The 21,441-nt window shown below is 49.0% G+C and overlaps 1 protein-coding gene across 1 annotated transcript; it reads right to left on the reverse strand.

The window, feature by feature from the left end:
* Positions 1-2,826: 2,826 nt before the first annotated feature.
* LOC124294602 lies at positions 2,827-11,684 on the reverse strand. Its single transcript, XM_046740523.1, has 2 exons — positions 11,312-11,684; positions 2,827-4,938 (listed from the first exon to the last, which is right to left on the reverse strand). The coding sequence occupies exons 1-2, from the start codon at positions 11,341-11,343 to the stop codon at positions 2,910-2,912; spliced, it is 2,061 nt and encodes a 686-aa protein (XP_046596479.1). The 5' UTR covers positions 11,344-11,684; the 3' UTR covers positions 2,827-2,909.
* Between the last annotated feature and the right edge of the window lie 9,757 nt (positions 11,685-21,441).

The following is a 21,441-nucleotide window of genomic DNA, read 5'->3' on the forward strand; positions in this document are numbered from 1 at the left end:
GGGGACCATCGCCGGTTTAGCAAATAAGACCTTTCAGGATTTTTGTTTATTTTTATTGGGTGGCGAGTAAATGCGGCTTCGGACAGGGGATCGGCAGCAAGTCAAAACGACGTTACTGGATGGCAATCGCGGCGGATCGCGACGAAAGGAGGGCCTCGCACGAGGCTACGGAGAGAGCGTCAACGGAGAGCTCTGCCGCGAGGGAATCCAAGGCGGACGAGATTCCCGTTGGTGGCCGGCGAGCCGTAGCCCCCCCCCTTCGTCGCCCGACTGACGACAGGTGCCCTCGCGAAGTCATCACCAAGCCACTGCCAAGCTACGGGGTACACGAGACTGGTCAGCCAATCAACACCCCGCGACAGCGGAATCCAACGATAGCGATACGCTAGATTGTAAGAATTGCGTAACGAGAACCCCAATGCGAGCGGGAAAATTTTGACTATGGATGACGCCTATGTTCGGGGCATGTTCGAATTGCGGCTCCGATTAGCAGGACTCGTCACTTGCGTCCTGGCGACCTGTAGCGATAGTTGCGTGGCGAGGAAGTTAAACAAAAAAAAAAAAAAAAAGAAAAAGCAAAGATACTGTGTGATTGTGATGGCTGAGACGGGCGTAGGAGGATTTTTGGTGTGGCTGAGGAGCGGTAAGCGCTTATAATTCTTTGCGGGCATATTTCGAGCGCAAGTTAAATTGGCACACCGATAAACGGTCGGCCCACGCAATCTTAGAGTTAGAGTAGCGCTCGAAATCTGTTTGCCGATCTCCTTGAGGATGACCGTAGCCTGAGTTTCGCGATAACGTGTAGAGTCAAGGGGATCCTTGTAAAGTCTCGCGTCGAGTCACGGTTTCGCGTGGGGAACAATTTCGGAGTGAAATTGAGTGCGGCCAAATTCCGCTGCACAGGGTCTCGTCGAGTCTGCGTCCGAAAAAGGGTGGTGAACTTTGGGGGAATAGAGACTACGGCTGGAGCTCGGATGCGTCATAATACGCTATACCCTCGCGCGATTAGAAAAGCTTTCTAGAGTGATTAATTTGGTCGCGATTAGCGTGTCGAGGCATGTTTTTTTGATTTAGTTTATGAATTATTGTGCATCAGCAAAGTGGCGACTAGCGCCCGTAGAAATAAGATACCAGCTAGATTTAATCAGAATTGCGATTAGCGCGTCGAGTATGATCTAGATTACGTTTTGTTTAGCGGTTTATAATTAAGTGACGAGTAGCGTCGTAGTTGAGGCCGATCGCGGGCAGCGCGTCGAGTCCGATTTTGTTTTTGGTTTTTGCGAGTTAAGGTATTGTTAAGACGGCGACTAGCGCAGGAAGGCCGTAGAGGTCTCCTAGATTTATTCATTTTTTTTTATTTTGTTTGTTTCTCCCTTTCTTATTTCTTTTGGATTAAATTTAACCCGTTGTATTTGGAATCGCGAAGGACGACTTGCGCAGTCGTATGATTATTTTTATTTTTAATTTTTTTTTGTAACATCGCTAACGAGAAATATATTATTGGAATTTTATAGTGATTTGGCCAAACCACGCATTGGCTTACTTGTGTTACATCTCTCTCTACCAAAAATTTACCCCTCCCCTCCCCGCGGTACTGAGCTATCGAGGATATGGTCGCGATATTTCGCATTACCGATTTTGAGGCGTGTTAATCACGCCAGGCGCCCAACAAATCTCGCGGTATTGTTTTAGGTCCAGGGTACATCGTGGACGCCGATTTATTGTGTACGAGGTAAGTTCTCGGTCATTTGCTCCGAGTGACCGAAGAGCAGGAAAAATCCACGTCACAAATTGGCGCCCAACGTGGGGCCTTCGCGAAATTTCCGCTGTAGATTTCCGAGAAAGATAGTAGCGTTGCGCGTTTCGGAAATTTCGACTTAGCAACGGCTAGCGCGCGCGGAACCAAACAACAGCGTTCGGAGAATTCGGGGGAGAGAGGTCGCGAGACACTTCGGTCAAGTATGTTGACGTTTGAAGCACAGCGGGACAGGTGTGAATACGTAGCGAGGAAATAAAATTGTATACAAAGGGTGGCGAATAACATCGAAAAGTTGCGATTTACGACTCAGACTACGAGTTGACGAATATACCGGGTGACTAGAAAGCACACCACGTATATTCATACCTCCCCTCTCTAATAATAGGAATAAAATCGCCGGCCGTTATCGCCTATCTCTTGATTGTGTCATATTTTATTTTCTTTTGTTATTATTTTTGATTTCGGATTTCTTTTTGTTTTTCCCTGTCTTTTGCGGTTTCGGAATTATTTTTGTTTTGTTGTTTTTTCTTGTTGTGTGTTCAACGACGGCTTTTAGCATTGCGGTCAAAGATTATTTCTTTTTTGTTTGTTACTGGCGCGACAAAATATTTTTTTTTTCTTTCTCTCTTTTCATTTCTTTTCTTTTTTTTGCTTTTTCTTTCAGCTCGTCTTTTGTTTTTGGTTTGTTGTTTTCTTTTGTGGTTTTGTTTCATTTTGTGTACCATATTTCCTTTGCTGGCGCTTTTGTTTCGCAAATAATACTATCATTAAAATATTAGCGGTGATTTCACTAATACGAGGGGTCCATTGTCATGCAAATATTGCGCAACGATTATATAGGCATTTATATGTTTATTCAAACAGAGAATTGAATGATGATTGATAACAAAAATGGTAAAAGGAAGTGTTAACGTTATATTATATTAAATTTGACGTGCGTTACGCCTGGAAGCAGTATTGAGACTGCTCACACGGCCTCTCGCCGGGCTCGGCGACAGTGCATATGAAGTGCATAATCGCGTAATTTGAGCACTGCTGCCGATAAGAAAGCCAAGCGCATAAGGCGGGCTACGCTGCATGGATAAATTTTGTACTCAGCTAAATGATCCCCGGCATGTTCCTACGAGAGGATATAAACTGTTACATTTCATTAGAAATGTTCCAGCTCCATCACATCCCCCGACGAAGACAAAGGCGCGTCTCTGCGGCTTCTAATTTCTCGTAGGATTCTTTCGTTACGTTTAGCCTGTGTCTCAATCCTGCGTTTTAATTTCCTTCGTTCTACTACTTCCAAAGCAGAGGGATTCCTTTGGCAACAATATCCGGCGAACGCCGAAATATAGGTTGGTATATTAAATTTCCACAGCAAGAGTAGAATAGACAAGACGGATATCGTTCCAGAAACGACAGCTATTGATGGGATCCCTATACCTTTGAAGTTAGCCCATGTATTGTTGACCCGAAGGGTCGCTTCGTTATTCGCGAGGACACTCTCAAGGTCTAAAATGGCTTGTCCTTGATCCTTGAGGGTATCCAAGTTAATCACGTGATGCAATACAATTTCCCGGCCTGTTACAAATTTGTTTAGCGGGGAAATGGTATCTGCATGTATTTCTGTTAATTGAGAAGTCATATGTTCTACGATTAATTTGACTCGCGTTTTCAAAGGTTGAAGTTCGCAGCTCTGATTCGTGGTTATCAGGGATGGCTTGGTGATTTGAATAATAAAAGTCTGCATTGAAGCGCATGTTATGGTTACCTCAATTGGCTTCGAAGGTAAGATTATTTGCGATCCCTGCGTTCTTATGTAAGCAATATCTGTGACGAGAAAACGACTCAGAGTGCATCCTCGTGGTATGGGATCAGTTATTTTCTCACAAAGTTCAATAGTATCGTTGCGATGTCCCACATCGCGGTAATCACCAATGAAATAATCGGTTATCTGTTTCAGTTGAGAAAATGTGACTTCTCTTATAAAATTCTTACGTACTAATTTCAAAGCATATGTTGGGTTAAGCGTTACATAAGTGTGATTTATTCTTACGGGTACCGGGGTATTCTGAATTATTACCCAAGGTTCCTTTTCTAAGTAAGGCACTGTGAGTATATAGATAAGTTTGCCTTTATCTGTGGTTATAGTTAAATCACTTATTTTAATAAACTTCTCGTAATTTTCCTCTTTAATAGGTATTAGTGTCTTTTTGTCATTGGCGTCGAAAGCTTGAAGAGCTGTCATAAGCTCCTTTGGAGTAAAAAGGGTGTTATCGATGATACCATGCCTTCCTAATTGCACGGCAGTCATTACCAGGTCGATTAGTCGTTGCAGTTCCTTAATTTCAAATAAACTTAGAGTTATAGCTTCCATGTATTCCTGATAAGCAAGCGTTTCGTTACCTTTTATTTTTAATGATTCTAATTGTCCCCATACAGTTTCCAAAGAGTGTTTAAGTTTGAGCTGATTTGTATTCAAGATATTAATTTGGACTTGATTGATGTGCAAGGACTTGGTTACAACAAGATTTAGAGTGTCCGTTACATTTTTTAGTGAGGCTAGATTCCCATTAATTATTTCCAAATCATCCGCGTCAGCAGTTCCATAGATTGATTTTTGGATTGTTCCTAAAAAGTTAAACATTCCTCTTTTCGGTCTGATATTTGGCGTGAGATAAGATTTCCTTAGGGGATACATTTCATTTGCCAGGCCCGTCAGGAGGACATGTTTTCCAAATACCGCCTCAGCTTCGCGCGAGGCTTCGTAAGTAACATCGCCCGACGCGAGCGCTTTCGGAGTACTTGTTTTGGTTCCGTGGGATTGAGATTCCCTTAATTTAGAGGGGCGGCGCGTCATTTGAAGAATAGGCGCACCCAAGTCTAAAATGACTCCCAAAATATTCTTGTGTGACGAGGCGCGGGCAAATTCTAAATCTAAAGCGTCCAGGGCGGACTGGGCGAGGGATCGCTGACCAGGGTTCCAATGGTCCAGATAGGTATCCCGTATCGTCTGGAGGCCTCCGAGTTTGTCGTGAATGTCGAGTAATGGTTTGGTGAACCCACTTGCGTCAATGGATTGGAATATCTTCCATCTTTCCTGGTACATGTATACTTTGCCCACTTCCTCCTGGAGTAAAGTCCCATTGATAACTGAGACATCGAAGTAGGCTAGGGACAGACTGCTACACCTATAACAACAGAAACTAAGACTCTATTCCGTGGAGATCCAATCGTTACCCTGAACCCGTTTTAGTTTAATTCTAGGGACTGGATCGTTTTCCCTTGGTCCGGTGTCGTATTCGTAGTACGGTTTGGTATTATTCAGATGGGTCTTCCAATAAGACGCTGTGGAATCATCCGCGGTTTTCTTGTAAGTGATATTTCCTTTTTGTTCGTTGATCTCGACGACGACGAATGGTCCATTCCAAATCCTTTCCAAGGCGTTCTGTCGCGTATGGTTCTTGATCATTACTTTATCTCCCACTTGATATAAAGGAGTTTGTCGTCGTGTTCCTTGGTCCACTTGTTTTTGGTTTTTCTCTCTGGATTTGGTAAGCCAGACCAGAGCTTTCTCGAACCGTTCCTCCCATTTTCGTATCCACAACATTTTCTTACTAATCACGGTTTCCAATCGGTTTTCGCGGAAACCGTCAGGATTGTTGGCTTCGTGACAGAACATGAGGTTGTGAGGCGTTTCACCTGTTGATTGGTGAACGGAAGTGTTATAGGCACGTGCCATTTCTATTAAAACCTTGACCCAAGTGTGTATTCTCTCTTTGCAGGCAGTTCGAATATAGTCTTTCAAGACACTATGCATTCGTTCTATAGAGCCGTTCGACTGCGGGTGATATGCAGTTGTGGTGATATGTTTGATATTACAGTGTTCGAGAAAGGAATCGGTCAGCTCGTTACAAAACTCCTTTCCCATGTCCGTCAGGATTACTTTGGGGCACCCGAAGTTACCTATCCAGTACTCTGATAGAGCCTTGATAACTTCTGTCGCGGTTTTGTTCGTAAGTGGGGCACATTTAATGAATTTAGTTATTGAATCCTGCATCGTGAGGATATATCGGTGTTTATTCCAAGATTCGACCAGAGGTCCGACGATATCTATTGAAATTTGATCGTTAGGTTTTTCAGCAAAGGTTTCGAAAAGAATAGCGGGTGATTTCATTTGTATCCTTTCCTTTTTATACATCTGACACGTGGGGCATGCCTGGATAAAGGAATTGATATCATTCTCCATACGTGACCATACGGCCGTTTCTTTTACTCGGTCAATTGTTTTTGCTAGGCCGAAGTGTCCATTGATGTCGTTGTGAGCGCTGGCCATGATTTCTTTCTGTTGCTGTTTGTTAGGCACATCCTTTCCTGTCAAGCAAAATGATATGTCTGCACCTGAGTCCTGACGTATCCTCTTGAGATCTTCAATGATCGAATTGGTTTCTTCTTTGGTGGTTTTCTTAGGGTCAATCCAGAAGTATATCTTTTCGTACCTTTTCGGATGAATGTAGTTTCTGAGTTTCTCACGTCTATCAGTCTGATTCTTTGGTATAATCAGGGTGTTGTCAGAGGCATCCTTTTCTTCTAGGGTAATCTTCACCCATTTGCCGTCCTCCCCTTTTCGATTTCGGTTGGGAACGAGTTTGACGTGAGATTCTGTTCTGCCTGTTGTGAGTGACAATCTCTCGATGTCAATGTGGCGTGCGGCAATATGGTGGACCCACTTGGGATTCCTGTCAATGGGTGTGATTTCGTATAGTCCCTTTTCCAATTCGGTGAGTTTTCCGAAGATCTCTTCCTTTGTGCGAAAGACTCTAGATAACTCATCCGCTACTACGTTACTTTTTCCCGAAACATGTTCTATCAGGAATGAGTATTCCTCCAATCTTAGTCTCCAACGCAGCAGGCGTTGACTGGGGTCTACGCAATTTTTCAGCCATACGAGTGCACGATGATCGGTGCGGATGATGAAGGGTTTATCCGGTGTATTGAGCAAATATACTCTTAGTCTCTTGACGGCCCATACAACCGCAAGCATCTCCTTCTCCGTCGTACTGTAATTCCTTTCCGCATCATTCAGGGTTCGAGATAAGAAATATATGGGGTGGCCGTCTTGAGATAGTACCGCTCCAATTCCATCGTTTGACGCGTCGGTGGTTACGACGTATTGTTTAGCTGGGTCTGATCTCACAAGTATCGGTGGTGTGACCAACTTTTCTTTCAGGGTTTCGAAGGCTTCTTGGCAGGCTGCTGACCAATCCCATGGGATGTCCTTTCTTGTTAACCTTGTTAATGGTTTCGCTAACATTGAATAGTTTTGTATGAACTTTCGGTAATACCCCGTCAAACCAAGGAAGGATCGAATCGTCTTAACGTTGACTGGAACGGGTAATTGTTGTATCGCCCTGGTCTTTTCCGGATCTGGTTTGCTTCCTTCGTCAGTGATGACATATCCGAGGTATCTCACTTCAGTTTTCATGAAGGCGCACTTCTCTGGCTGGAGTTTCAAGTTACATTGTCTTAAACGCTGAAATACGGTTCTTACATTTCGATGGTGTTCTTCCTCCGTTTCACCAAAAATTATTACGTCATCAATGTAGACGCAACAGATCTTCTGATTCAATCCTCTCAGCGCATCGTTCATCATGCGTTGGAAGGTCGCAGGAGCGTTCTGTAATCCGAAAGGCATTCGTTGGTATTCGAAATGCCCGTCGGGGGTTGAGAAGGCAGTGTATTTCTTGGAGTCAGTAGCCATGTTGATCTGGTGGAATCCTGCGGCCATGTCGACAGTAGTAAAGAACTTGGCCCTTCCCATGTGATCGAGTAAATCCTCGATTATTGGTATCGGATAAGAATCCTGAACGGTAAGTTCATTAATCTTCCTGAAATCGATCACAATTCTATACTTGGGCTTTCCGTCGGGGCCCGGTTTTTTGGGTACAACCCAAACTGGCGAGTTGTATGGCGACTCGGATTCCGTTATTATTCCTTGTTTCAACATTTTCTCTACTCCCTCTTTTACAACCTGCTGGTGCAGCTGTGGAGCACGGAAACTTTTCACATTTACAATGCGTTGAGGATCTGACAACTCGATGCGATGTTCAGCCATTGAAGTTCCATTGACCATGTCTTCCTCCTGTAAGGCAAAGATATCGCTGAAATCCTGAAGAATACTCCAAATTTCTTTCTGGTACTCATCCGGTAGGTGTTTCAAGTCGACAGTATGTTGGAGCGCCTGCTCTCTTTCATCACGTGATTGTTGCCATACACCCGGGGTTGACATACTCTTTACTCGGTGGACTTGGACGTTCTCCAGTCCGAGCTCGATATCTTCGTCTTCAGCGGTGGTGATGATTCCATAAGCCGTACCATGATTGTTCGTGTGTACAATCTGCACCGGGATATTTTCCATAGGCATTCCGTCTTTATAGACCATGCGTAACATGAGATCGAGATTCTTTTCGTCGGTATCGATGGCAATTTTGTTCACCGAATTTGGTTTAAATCGAATTTTTCGGTCGCTACTAAGGTGGTGTATCTTATTCTTCAGGGTGAGCGTCGAGGCATTCAACTGGAAATCTCGCCTCCTCATAAACGGGTTTCCCATGATTCCATCTTCTTCGTCAGGCAGATAATCGTCTGGTATCGTCTGGTAATGACGAATTCGTCCTTTAGCCCCATGTGAGTTAGTACAGCAATTTCATTCGCGGAATTTAGCGCTTTGCCAGTCTTAAAGGAAATTTTGCGTTTGATAATTGGACAAATTTGTTTATCCGATGGATAAATAACCTTCCGTTTTATGAGGTTTATTGATGCACCTGTATCGACCATAAGGGCTACTCCTTGCTTTGTTTCTCCAAATTTTATTACAGCACACTGTAGTAACCCCTGTGAAACTGAACATACACGGGCTCCTGTTGGCACTCGTCCTCTAGTTCGTCCTCCTGTCCCTTTATTTCCTCTTCCTCTGACTGGAGTTCCTCTGACGTGCAATTGACTTGGTCGTTGGGCGGTTTGTCTTTGAGGCTGGCGTTTTGAAAATTTGCGTCTCGCTTATTGCCGTTAGTATTAGGGCGTTGGTCGTTCTGTGGTCGGCGCGGAGCGTAGCAGTTCCGGCTGTAGTGTCCTCTGGTTCCGCAATTATGACATACTGCTTGTTGTTCATGGGCGGTCCGATGTGTGTTACAGGTGTGGCATTCACATCTCTGGAGTTCTTTATCTTCATCTTGTTCCGCTTCATCGTGGTGGTGGACAGACGCTGGTGGTCGAGGAGTTGACCTTGGCGAGTTCGTCGAGGTTCTTTGTTGTACCTGGAATCTTCGCGTATCTGATGCGCTGCCTGGCCCGTAAATTTGGGACTTGTTCCAAAACGTGGGTTTCGATGCTGTGTCGTTACTGTTCATCAGCTGTTGTTGATGCATTCGGAAATTGAATTCCTCGCCTTCGGCTTCTTTCGCGGCCTTCTGGGCTTCTAGTAACTTGAAGTACTGACGGTTTTTGACTTGATGGAATATCCTCGGATTAAATCCATATAGATAGTACTGGCACACTCTATTTTCGAGGTCTTGAAGATTAGGATCGATGTTCGCTCGTAGTTGTTGATTCGAGAAGGCAGCTACGAGGTCTTGGTAGATCTGATTGAATTTGAGATTGTAGGCGTCCACAGTGTCGCCCTTTTGGCCTGTTCTGCCAAGCTCCATTTCCAATGTGGTGGCACTTTTCTCGACAATAACGGCTGATCTTATGACTTCGAGTAAAGTTGGGATTGTACGAGGTCTCCTCTGGTTGATGGTTTTCTGAAGAGCTCCTCCTGTTTTCAAGCTGATTACCATGCTCAAAAACGGGAAACGTTGGGTTGGCATAACTACCATATCGGCGGCTTTTACTTGCATGATCCAAGCGTGTACGTCTTCGCCTGCTTTTCCTTCCAGTCTGCAATCAATCATCTTGATGGCTTGAAACGCGGGTAGGAAATCTTGGATCGCATAGGGCTCGTTCGCTGGGCGATTTGGTTCTCCGGGGTATCTTCCGGCAGCATCGGGGCGTAGGCTGACATCATTCAAGTAAGCTTCCGTTCGTGCATACGGGCCTGGGTCTCTTGGATTCCGAGGGGGAAACACGTCTCGGGGTGGCGCAGTTGCCGGTAGTTGAATTCTTGTTTGGTTTCTTCGCGCAAGTTCCTCAATGTTTCTCATTATCTCTTGCTGTTGGCGTAAAGCTTCGGGATCACTCAGCAACTGGGACATACTGAACGTCACAGTGTCCGGACGACGATGTGGTAAAGTAGCAGACATTTCCAAGGCTCTTCGAAGTTCATCCTCTTCTTGCTGTTCTAGACGACGACGCGGGACGTTGTTACGGGTATTGCTACCAGTACCTCGTGGGATTTCGTAATCCGTCGGACCATTAGGCCACTGTGGACTAGGCCTTGGTGTAAGGCGTACGTTCGGCATCCGTGATAAACGTCGGCTTTCCTCGAGAACGCGTTGCAGTGTCGAATCCGTATCCGACAAGATATCATGGTTTACATTGGCTCGCGCGGTGGAGAATCGGTCGTTTTCTAATGAGCGATTTTGGTGAAGGATCGGTACTGCCATCGCATTTATACCTTGATGGTCCGAGTCTGAATTGGCTGGGGAGCCCACCTCATTGACGCGCGGTGTCGGTGGCAGCAATCGGTTTTGAGCGAGCCCGTATAATGCCGAGTAACGTGGTGGGTTTGTTACGATTGAGGGAGCTATCTGAGAAGGACCTTCCACCTCTGATTCAACGAGACGCGCGGTATCTAGTTGAATTCGCGGTATCGCTCCGGTATGGTTTCCGGGCGGTCTCAAAATATTAGAAACATTCGGATCATCGCTAGTTGTTAAGCGATAATAGTTATTGATTGCTTCTCGATTGGTATTACTATTTGTAAGAGCTTCCTCTTGACGGTTTTCTTCGGTTAATTGGTTATTCGGTTGTTGCATTTCCTGAAACATTTGGTTGGTGACGCTTTCAAGCGTGTCTTCGGGACGCGGAACTGTTTCAGAGTTTCGATTTATTTCTACATTATTGCGACGAATGAAGTCGTGTTCACGGCGTTCTTGATTTCTCAATTGAATAAAACGGGTAACCTCTTCTATAGGCAAATCTTCGCGGCGAGCAAGTTGACGCGCAGTTAACCTCTCTCCGTTTAATTGCTCTAGACCAAGACGGTATCTGCCCATTGCAGTTAAATCATTACGTTCGGTGGCTTCTTGTAGCCTATTCACAAGCTGAGTCATTTGGTTCGTCAAATCCCAAAATCTCTCTTCAAACCGGGATTCAGAAGTGACGGATTGTCCATCTTCTGCAGTCTCAACAATAGTGGGAGGTACTGCCGATCTCCGGTCATTGTTTTCGTTCACGTCCATTGTGAATTTATTTTTTTTTTTTTTTAAATTTACCTTGAGTCAAGCTTTGACTTCATTTATTTGAATGATTCAAGTTTGACCATCAAATTCTTAGTTTCGATCACGATTTGTCCTTCGATAAGTTTATGGTGACTCGAGTAAGTAACAAAATGCTTGTACTTACGCTAGGAGTAGCCAAATTGAGGTGTGAAGCATCACACTCGAAGATCGTGGTAGCCGTCGGTACGAGGCTTCGATGTCCTGGAGTCTCTGACAGGCACCGGGGGCAAGAATATAAGAGCGGTTCGAGTCTCGATGTCCTTATTCTCACTTCACTTCACTTAGATGGTTTAAACGCGAAGTTTATTGTATCTAAGGAGTGCAGAATTTTATACTTGCTTCCTTTCCAATAAATACACAAGTTCACTATAGGAATTGTCCAGTGTAGAATCAGGCGGTCTACACTCAGTCCCTGGTTATCAAGCGGTCTACACGCAGTCCTTGATTGTCTACGCAAGGCGGCCTTTCACTCTATCCCTTGCTAGGTACAATTCGTAATAATTACTTATAAACGCGTAGCCGAAGGTTCGCGCGTGAGTTTATTGGGCTTACGCACTCACTTCCAAAATTCGTCACTATGATCCGGCCGTTTGATACGCGCGCCGCGTTCGTTGGTTTAAACCGGATCCTGGCAGGATCGCCAAATTTGTCATGCAAATATTGCGCAACGATTATATAGGCATTTATATGTTTATTCAAACAGAGAATTGAATGATGATTGATAACAAAAATGGTAAAAGGAAGTGTTAACGTTATATTATATTAAATTTGACGTGCGTTACGCCTGGAAGCAGTATTGAGACTGCTCACACGGCCTCTCGCCGGGCTCGGCGACAGTGCATATGAAGTGCATAATCGCGTAATTTGAGCACTGCTGCCGATAAGAAAGCCAAGCGCATAAGGCGGGCTACGCTGCATGGATAAATTTTGTACTCAGCTAAATGATCCCCGGCATGTTCCTACGAGAGGATATAAACTGTTACATTTCATTAGAAATGTTCCAGCTCCATCACACCATATTGGATACCCTTGCTTGCGCTCAGATTCTACCTACGGTTTTTGTCTTTCGATCCGAACAGTTTGAGTTTGCGTGCTTGTACTTTCATCACTGTTCCTTCTTTTTTGTGCGTGCTTTTACCTTCATTTCTGCTCTTCATTTTCGCGGGTAAAGTCAACATGGCGGAAGTACCCATTGGCGCGTGGCTGTATGACATGACGAGCGATGAGCTCGAGTTGGCATTAGTGACCGCGAGGGTAAATTCCACCGGTAGCCTACTGGTGCGTCGTGACCGGTACGTACGACATCTCTTGCGCGAGCGCGGGGATTTGACGGTCACCTGGGAACCAGAGGACGAGGATGTCTTCGCGGGGTTGGCCGAATTAGCGACCGTTACGGAACCGGTGCGGGAACAGCCCCGAAGGGCTAGCGATTCGCGGCTGTTAGAACCCGTGAATATTACCATCGCGACTCGGCTAACCACGGTAGCAACGACGAGTACGGTGGTGAGCGTAGCCGTCGCCTCGGCGGCTATCACCACTTCGGCGGTGTATGGTAGCGCCTCGCGACCGACCGCGTACCAGGTTCCGACGCAAATACCCTTCCACTCGATCCCGTTTTCACTGGCGAGCGGAGCCCAGGGGCACTGGGGAGAGGCCTCCCCAATCCAGGGGCACCGACATGGGCTCGAGGAACCCATCGTGGATTCCACCCGGTTAGTGGCGGGGGCACCAGCTCCGCGGGTCGAGTTCCGGTCGCTACCGGTCGATCCCGCCACAATCCCTCGCGATATGGCGAGCGCTGCCCGGCCGACCTGGGCCCGGGATTCAAACATCGAATCGCGTACCCGGGAAACAATCCGTGACATCCCGAGGGCCCTGCGAGGGTGGAACCTCAAGTTCTCTGGGATTGGCGAGCCGAGTGTCGAGGATTTCTTGACGCGATTGGAGGAGTGGCGTAGTTTGTCGGAGTTGAGCGAGAACGAAGTGTTGAGTTCGCTCACGATGATCTTCTCGGGCGTGGCCTTGGAATGGTTGCGTTGCGAACGAGATAGCTGGGTCACGTACGACGAGTTTCTCGCGGCATTACGTTTTTGGTTCGGGGACGGGACAGTCGGAAGTCGCGTGGAGGACCAGGCTAGGTCACGAACTCAGGGACCAGTAGAGTCAGTTACGGAATATCTTTCCTGTGTTCGAGGGTTGTTGAGACGGATGCCGCGTCCGTACACTATGGAACAGCAACTAGACCTGGCTTTTAAGAACATGCGTCCCAAAATTCGCGAAGTCCTCCGTCGAAGGGAAATTCGTACGTGGAGCGAATTGATCTATCTCGCCACGGAGCGGGAACGAAACCTCGCGTTATCTCGCGAATACCACCCCCCGCCCACGCCGAAAGAGTCCTTTATTAGTGAATTAGCGTGCCGGACCAAAACCGCGGCGACTCGAGGCGAACCTGGATTAGCCGCAATTACCGAAGCAGGGATCGAGCCAACAGTAGCGCAGACGATAGAGAAGCTGCTCGCGGCCCAGGTGAAAGGGCTCGAGGAGAAATTATTGAAGGCAATGGCGGTGACGACCCAGAGGGGTAAAGCGAGCGGCGCACAGCCAAGTCGCGGAAGCCCGGCTCCAACGAGGCGGACCTCACCGAAGCGACCCGCGCGAGGACCAAGGAGGGGAGCGGCCCCCTCGGTTAACCAGCCGGCCCCTGGCGTGTCCCGGGCCGAACAATTTCGTGGCGACAAGGTGTGGGACGAAAAGTTATGTATGAATTGTCATCGTCCCGGTCACCGATTTAGCCGCTGTCCAGACCCCTTGCGAATCTTTTGCTACTATTGCGGATACGACGACGTCTATTCGACGGATTGTCCGCGGTGTTCGGGAAACCAGGAAGGGCAGCCCCGCTAAGTGTCGGCGCGGCGCCCCGAGTGGAAGACACCACGGCGTTGCGTGGCGTCGAGGGGGAAATCGCGACGTGTTTTCCGATGCAAACCATGGAGTTCGGTCAACGCTGGTTTTTGCGGGTGTGTATCGGGGGCACATGGGTCAGGGCGTTGTTAGACACCGGCTCATCGCGAATATTTCACGGTACGATCGGACACCAAATTGCGTTGGAGTACGGGCGACCGGTAAAATCACCCAGCTGTTCGAGTGTCGTATTGGCGAATGGATCGGTAGAGTCAATAACCGGGGAAGTAGAGCTGCCGATAACGTTGCTGGGTGTCGCGCATAAGTTTTCGTTGCGGATTATCCCCACCTTAGTTGGAGATTGCGTCCTGGGCATGGATTTCGTGCGAAAATTTGGCTTTTCGATTGACGGCGCGCGCGAATCATGGGGAATCGCGAATGTTCTGGAATACGAGGGAAAATTTGAGGAGGGGTGGCCAATCCCCGTTACCGAGGTGTCAAGTTGTAGCGGTATCGTAGAGCTAGGGGATGCCGAGAATCGCGAATTACAGGAATTCTTAGCGAAAGAATTACCGAAAGTCTCGGGAGACTTGGGTCTCACTCATCTCGCGGAGCACGAAATAGACGTGCAGGGAAGCGCCCCGATCAAGCAGCGGTACTATCCCGTATCCCCAAAAGTGCAGGAGGCTATCAACGAGGAGGTAGACCGTATGCTCGCGGATGGAGTGATCGAACCCTCCCAAAGTTCGTGGTCGACGCCAATCGTGATGGTCAAGAAACCAAACGGGAAATATCGGTTCTGTTTGGACTTTAGAAAAGTGAATAGCGTTTCGAAAAAGGATGCGTACCCGATCCCGTTTATGAACGGTATATTGGATAAATTGCGGTCGGCTAAGTACATCTCGACTATAGACTTGAGTCAAGCTTACCACCAGATTCCCTTGACACGCGAGAGTCGCGAAATAACGGCGTTTACGGTCCCAGGTCGCGGATTATTCCAGTTTGTGCGGATGCCATACGGGCTTACCGGAGCCCCGGCCGCCTTTCAGCGGTTAATAGACAAATTAATCACTCCCGAGATGGAGCCGCATGCCTTCGCGTATCTCGACGACATTATTGTAGTGACCACCGATTTTCGTTCGCACTTAAAATGGCTATCTCGCGTGATCGAGCGGATAATGTTGGCCGGGCTTACCATCAACCCGGAAAAGTGTGAGTTTTGTCCTAGCGAAGTCCGGTATCTCGGGTTCAAGGTGAACCAGGACGGCCTACAAGTCGATGCCGACAAGGTGGAACCTATTCTAGCGTATCCCGCACCGAAAAACCTACGGCAATTGCGGCGATTTTTGGGTATGGCGTCGTGGTATCGAAAATTCATCCCCGAGTTCGCGAGTGTGGCGGAACCCCTTTCCCGGCTATTGCGTAAGGATAAGAGATGGGACTGGCGTAGCGAACAGGAAGCGGCGTTCAAACGCATAAAAGCCGCGCTAACGTCGGCTCCGGTTCTAACGTGTCCCGATTTTGAGCACGAGTTTGTAGTGCAGACCGATGCGAATAGCTTTGGCATTGGCGCAGTCTTGACACAGACTATTGGCGGAGTTGAACGTGTGATCGCGTACGCGAGTCGGACCATGTCGGACGCGGAACGTAAATATTCCACGACCGAACAGGAATGCCTCGCGGTGATTTGGGCCGTCAAAAAGTTTAGAGCATACCTGGAAGGCTATCACTTCACGGTGATAACCGACCACGCGAGCCTAAAATGGTTGCGGGAATTGCGGAATCCGACGGGTCGGTTAGCTAGGTGGGCGCTCGACTTACTCGAGTATGATTGCGAGATTAAACATCGAAAGGGGGCGATGCACCATGTGCCCGATGCACTATCGCGGATGTACGAGGGCGAAAACGAGGGGACGGAGCAGCTAGCCGCCCTCGACGTGGCTGGGGACGGTAGACCAGGGGCAGAGCGTAAGGCCGTCTGGGAAGTCGTCGTCGATCCCTTGTACCAGCATCGCGTAAAGGACGTCCTGGAGTACCCACACAAGTTCCGAACTTGGTCGGTAGTCGATGGGCGTCCATACCATTTCCGGGCGGACCCCTTAGTTGAGCCAATACTAGCGGACTTGGCGCCGTGGAAATTGGTGCTCCCGAGGGAGCAGCGATCGCGGATTTTTGCGGAAGTCCACGAGGACCCCCAGGCAGGGCATCTTGGCGTCGAAAAGACCTACGCGCGAGCGAGGGCCGACTACTACTGGCCCGGGATGTATCGCGATATAGTTTTGATGGTCCGAGCGTGCGAGCGTTGCCAGGAGTGCAAGGTACAACAGGTGCCACCAGCGGGCCTCATGGGTCGACGGGTCGTCGACACGCCCTGGACTGTGGTTGTGGCGGACGTTATGGGTCCATTTCCCCGAAGTCGCGCCGGGTTCGAGTACTTGTTGGTTTTTGAGGATCTATTTACCCGGTGGGTGGAGGTAGCGCCGTTGCGGAAATCCAACGCGAAAAACATTCTTGCCGCGCTGGAAGACCTCGTGCTGTCCCGATGGGGTACCCCGGAGGTGCTCCTGACGGATAACGGCACGGAATTCGCGAATAAGGCCGTCGACGAACTGTGCGCTGCGTATCATATTACCCACGCGAAAGTACCGCCGTACCACGCGCAAGCTAACCCCGTGGAAAGGGTGAATCGCGTATTAAAGACCATGATCGTGGCCTACATCGAGGCAGATCACCGGGACTGGGATGTGCACCTTTACGAATTTCGATTTGCGTATAATACCGCTGTGCATAGCTCACTAAGAGTCAGTCCCGCGTTTTTAAACTTAGGTCGCGATCCCAAACCACGGCTGCAATTGCGTCGGCTAGTAGAAGGTCCCGCGGAAATCCCCGTTCCCCGTCCCGAGGTCTGGGAAGACCGAATGGCGAAGTTATGTGAATTACGTGACTTAGTGACGAAGCATCTCGAGGAGGCCCACGAGCGACAGGCGCACTACTATAATCGAGGGCACCGGGATGTCCGTTTCGAGGTAGGGGATTGGGTTTGGAAGCGGAACCGAGTCCTGTCGTCGGCGGCCCAACAGGTCGCCGCAAAATTGGCGCCAAAATTCACCGGTCCGTTTCGTGTCGTCAATGTAATCTCGCCCGTCGTGTATGAGTTGGAAGATAGCGAGGGAAAGTGTTTCGGAAAACAGCACATTAAGGATCTGAAGCCGTACGTAGAGTCTGGGGAGGTTAGGGAATGAGATGGGAGGCGCGTTACCCAGAGGTGGGAAGTGCGGTATACTTTACCTCCGCTATTACTTTCCCAACAGTGGACCACACCGCCGCGGAGGACCCGGAGGTACTCCGCGCATTTCGCGATGCAGCGCGGCTCGCGCTGCTGCCCGGGCCGGGGGCCGTCACTCCCCCCCTTCCGCCCGCACGGGGACCGTGGCCCCAGGGAGCTCCACAGGAGACGTGGAGGAGGTGGCTACCCCCCGGCGGCTGCTTCAACTGCTGGGAGAGGGGGCACGGGTACCCCCGATGCTATGTACCACTGGGGTTCTTCTGCCGCCAGTGTGGTTGGCCCGGGATGACGAAGTTCACGTGCCCAGAGTGCTGGAGGCGGCCCAGCGGGCCGTGGGTAAATAACACCCCAGCTGCCATAGCCGCGACCGCGGCTGGTCCAGGAACCTGTCCCCCGCATCAGGGACTTACCCCCGCGAGCCCGCGCAGCGTTAGGGCCGACGCTGGACGACGAGAGGCTGCGGGCCCACTGGCCAGAGATCCAGCGACTCGTAATCGCGCTAGCGAACCGCGGGAGAGGACGCGGAGTACCGCGCGACGGCGCGACCCCGCGAGCCCGCCGCGGGGAATGATTACCGGCCCGCCGAGGGGCCGAGTTTTTTTTTCTTTCTTTCCCCTCCATTCTCGTTTGTTTTTTTTTTGTTTTTTTTGTTGTTTTGACTTCCTTCTTTTTTTTTTTCTTTTCTTTCTTCTTTTTTTTGGGTTTCGGTTGCTGTATTGGTGGAAAGGGGTGTACCTAATGAATAAAATTACATAACTAAGGACAAACTATATTGCATTGTTTTGTTTTCTTTTGGGGGTTGGGGTTGTGAATGCCGTCGATAGAGAGGGAGCACCCTGACCCATTGACGTCAGGGGCCCTAGGTTCCGGTCACTCGAGGAGTTCGGTTCGCGGGAATTGGCGCTGGCGCTCTGTCACCCCGCGATCCGTCTAGGGGGGGGGGGAGTTGTAACGTGGCAGTTTTACTGCGCGTTCCACACGGCTCCCCGAACTCTAGACGGACCACAGACTTAGGGAGCACGCGGAGTAGACCGCGGCTCATTTCGAAAAAGAGCGCCAGGACAACAGTCACGCATCCGAGACTCTAAGAGGGGACCATCGCCGGTTTAGCAAATAAGACCTTTCAGGATTTTTGTTTATTTTTTTTGGGTGGCGAGTAAATGCGGCTTCGGACAGGGGATCGGCAGCAAGTCAAAACGACGTTACTGGATGGCAATCGCGGCGGATCGCGACGAAAGGAGGGCCTCGCACGAGGCTACGGAGAGAGCGTCAACGGAGAGCTCTGCCGCGAGGGAATCCAAGGCGGACGAGATTCCCGTTGGTGGCCGGCGAGCCGTAGCCCCCCCCCTTCGTCGCCCGACTGACGACAGGTGCCCTCGCGAAGTCATCACCAAGCCACTGCCAAGCTACGGGGTACACGAGACTGGTCAGCCAATCAACACCCCGCGACAGCGGAATCCAACGATAGCGATACGCTAGATTGTAAGAATTGCGTAACGAGAACCCCAATGCGAGCGGGAAAATTTTGACTATGGATGACGCCTATGTTCGGGGCATGTTCGAATTGCGGCTCCGATTAGCAGGACTCGTCACTTGCGTCCTGGCGACCGGTAGCGATAGTTGCGTGGCGAGGAAGTTAAACAAAAAAAAAAAAAAAAAGAAAAAGCAAAGATACTGTGTGATTGTGATGGCTGAGACGGGCGTAGGAGGATTTTTGGTGTGGCTGAGGAGCGGTAAGCGCTTATAATTCTTTGCGGGCATATTTCGAGCGCAAGTTAAATTGGCACACCGATAAACGGTCGGCCCACGCAATCTTAGAGTTAGAGTAGCGCTCGAAATCTGTTTGCCGATCTCCTTGAGGATGACCGTAGCCTGAGTTTCGCGATAACGTGTAGAGTCAAGGGGATCCTTGTAAAGTCTCGCGTCGAGTCACGGTTTCGCGTGGGGAACAATTTCGGAGTGAAATTGAGTGCGGCCAAATTCCGCTGCACAGGGTCTCGTCGAGTCTGCGTCCGAAAAAGGGTGGTGAACTTTGGGGGAATAGAGACTACGGCTGGAGCTCGGATGCGTCATAATACGCTATACCCTCGCGCGATTAGAAAAGCTTTCTAGAGTGATTAATTTGGTCGCGATTAGCGTGTCGAGGCATGTTTTTTTGATTTAGTTTATGAATTATTGTGCATCAGCAAAGTGGCGACTAGCGCCCGTAGAAATAAGATACCAGCTAGATTTAATCAGAATTGCGATTAGCGCGTCGAGTATGATCTAGATTACGTTTTGTTTAGCGGTTTATAATTAAGTGACGAGTAGCGTCGTAGTTGAGGCCGATCGCGGGCAGCGCGTCGAGTCCGATTTTGTTTTTGGTTTTTGCGAGTTAAGGTATTGTTAAGACGGCGACTAGCGCACGTAGGCCGTAGAGGTCTCCTAGATTTATTCATTTTTTTTTATTTTGTTTGTTTCTTCCTTTCTTATTTCTTTTGGATTAAATTTAACCCGTTGTATTTGGAATCGCGAAGGACGACTTGCGCAGTCGTATGATTATTTTTATTTTTAATTTTTTTTTGTAACATCGCTAACGAGAAATATATTATTGGAATTTTATAGTGATTTGGCCAAACCACGCATTGGCTTACTTGTGTTACATCTCTCTCTACCAAAAATTTACCCCTCCCCTCTCCGCGGTACTAAGCTATCGAGTATATGGTCGCGATATTTCGCGTTACCGATTTTGAGGCGTGTTAATCACGCCAGGCGCCCAACAAATCTCGCGGTATTGTTTTAGGTCCAGGGTACATCGTGGACGCCGATTTATTGTGTACGAGGTAAGTTCTCGGTCATTTGCTCCGAGTGACCGAAGAGCGGGAAAAATACACGTCACAATATATATATATATATGTATATTGTAACGTGGCAGTTCGGTTAGGCCTGCCCGTTACAAGAGACTCCCTGAACCCTGGGCGAGATCCCGGAATCAGGGTTTAGAAAATCGAGTCGCGGAATAATCTTAGAGGGCGCCAGAACTGGAGTCACGCACCCGAGCTTCGACAGGGACGAAATAGAGCATTGCGACCAAGATATTTCAGGCTTTTGTTTTTCTTTTTTTTTGAGTGCACCGGCTACCCTACAGCGACCGACTCCGACGCTGAACATCTTTCGAGGCAAGGCGAAACCACGGAGATCTCGCGGGAAGGACACCGAGGCTGCGGAGGGGGAGGCAAGGCAGATCCCTGCAGCGCGGGAATTCAAGGCGGACGCGATTCCCGCTGGCGGCCGGCGCGCCGCAGCCTCCCCGCTCGCCCCGCTTACGACCAACCAAGGCAACCGCGAGGTACCAGCTAGCGACGAGGGAGCACCACCCCGCCCATCCCCAGGACTACGTAGAGCTGCGCGGGAGACGACATCGCGATCTAACCTCAAGTTCTGCGCCGCGTAGAGACGACAGGTGCGCGGGAAGTTGCGCAATCCCCTAAATCGATGACCGATCGATTGTTGCGCATTCTTAGGGTGATGACGTCACGAAAAATTAGCGCGACGAGATCGGCGTTGCGACCATCCGAGATCACTCTAGTTCTGGCGATTGCGTAAAGTGGTTGAGTGATTTCGAGGTCGAGGTAGAGTTTATTGGGCGTCAGTAAAAGGAACTGTTACGTTTCGAGGACGATGTCAGGGACCCGTCACGAGGGTGTGGGTGCATTCATACAGTGGATGTGGAGCGGTAAGCGCTGCTGATATTCTTGCGATCGAATTTCGAGAGTAATTGAGTAAAGGCTTATCAGATAAAGGATAGCCGTTTTAGAATTTACGTGTCGAAAAATACTCGAAATTCGTTTGCCGATTCTTTCGCTTGGTGACCGTAGCCTGAGTTGCGCGCGAGGGAGTAGCGTTAATTTCGGGGAATCCAGGAAATCGAGTCGAGTCACGGGTTGAGCCGAGACATTATTGCCTCGAGTTTGAGTGTAACTGAAGTCCGTTACACGGGGTCATTTTGCTTCATCCGATACAGCCTCAGTTCTCGTGTAGGTCGCGAGCAGTCTTACGGGGAGCATTCGAATTCGCGACCGCGTCTC

This window comes from Neodiprion lecontei, chromosome 5 (assembly GCF_021901455.1).
Source record: "Neodiprion lecontei isolate iyNeoLeco1 chromosome 5, iyNeoLeco1.1, whole genome shotgun sequence".
NCBI classification, from domain to species: domain Eukaryota; kingdom Metazoa; phylum Arthropoda; class Insecta; order Hymenoptera; family Diprionidae; genus Neodiprion; species Neodiprion lecontei.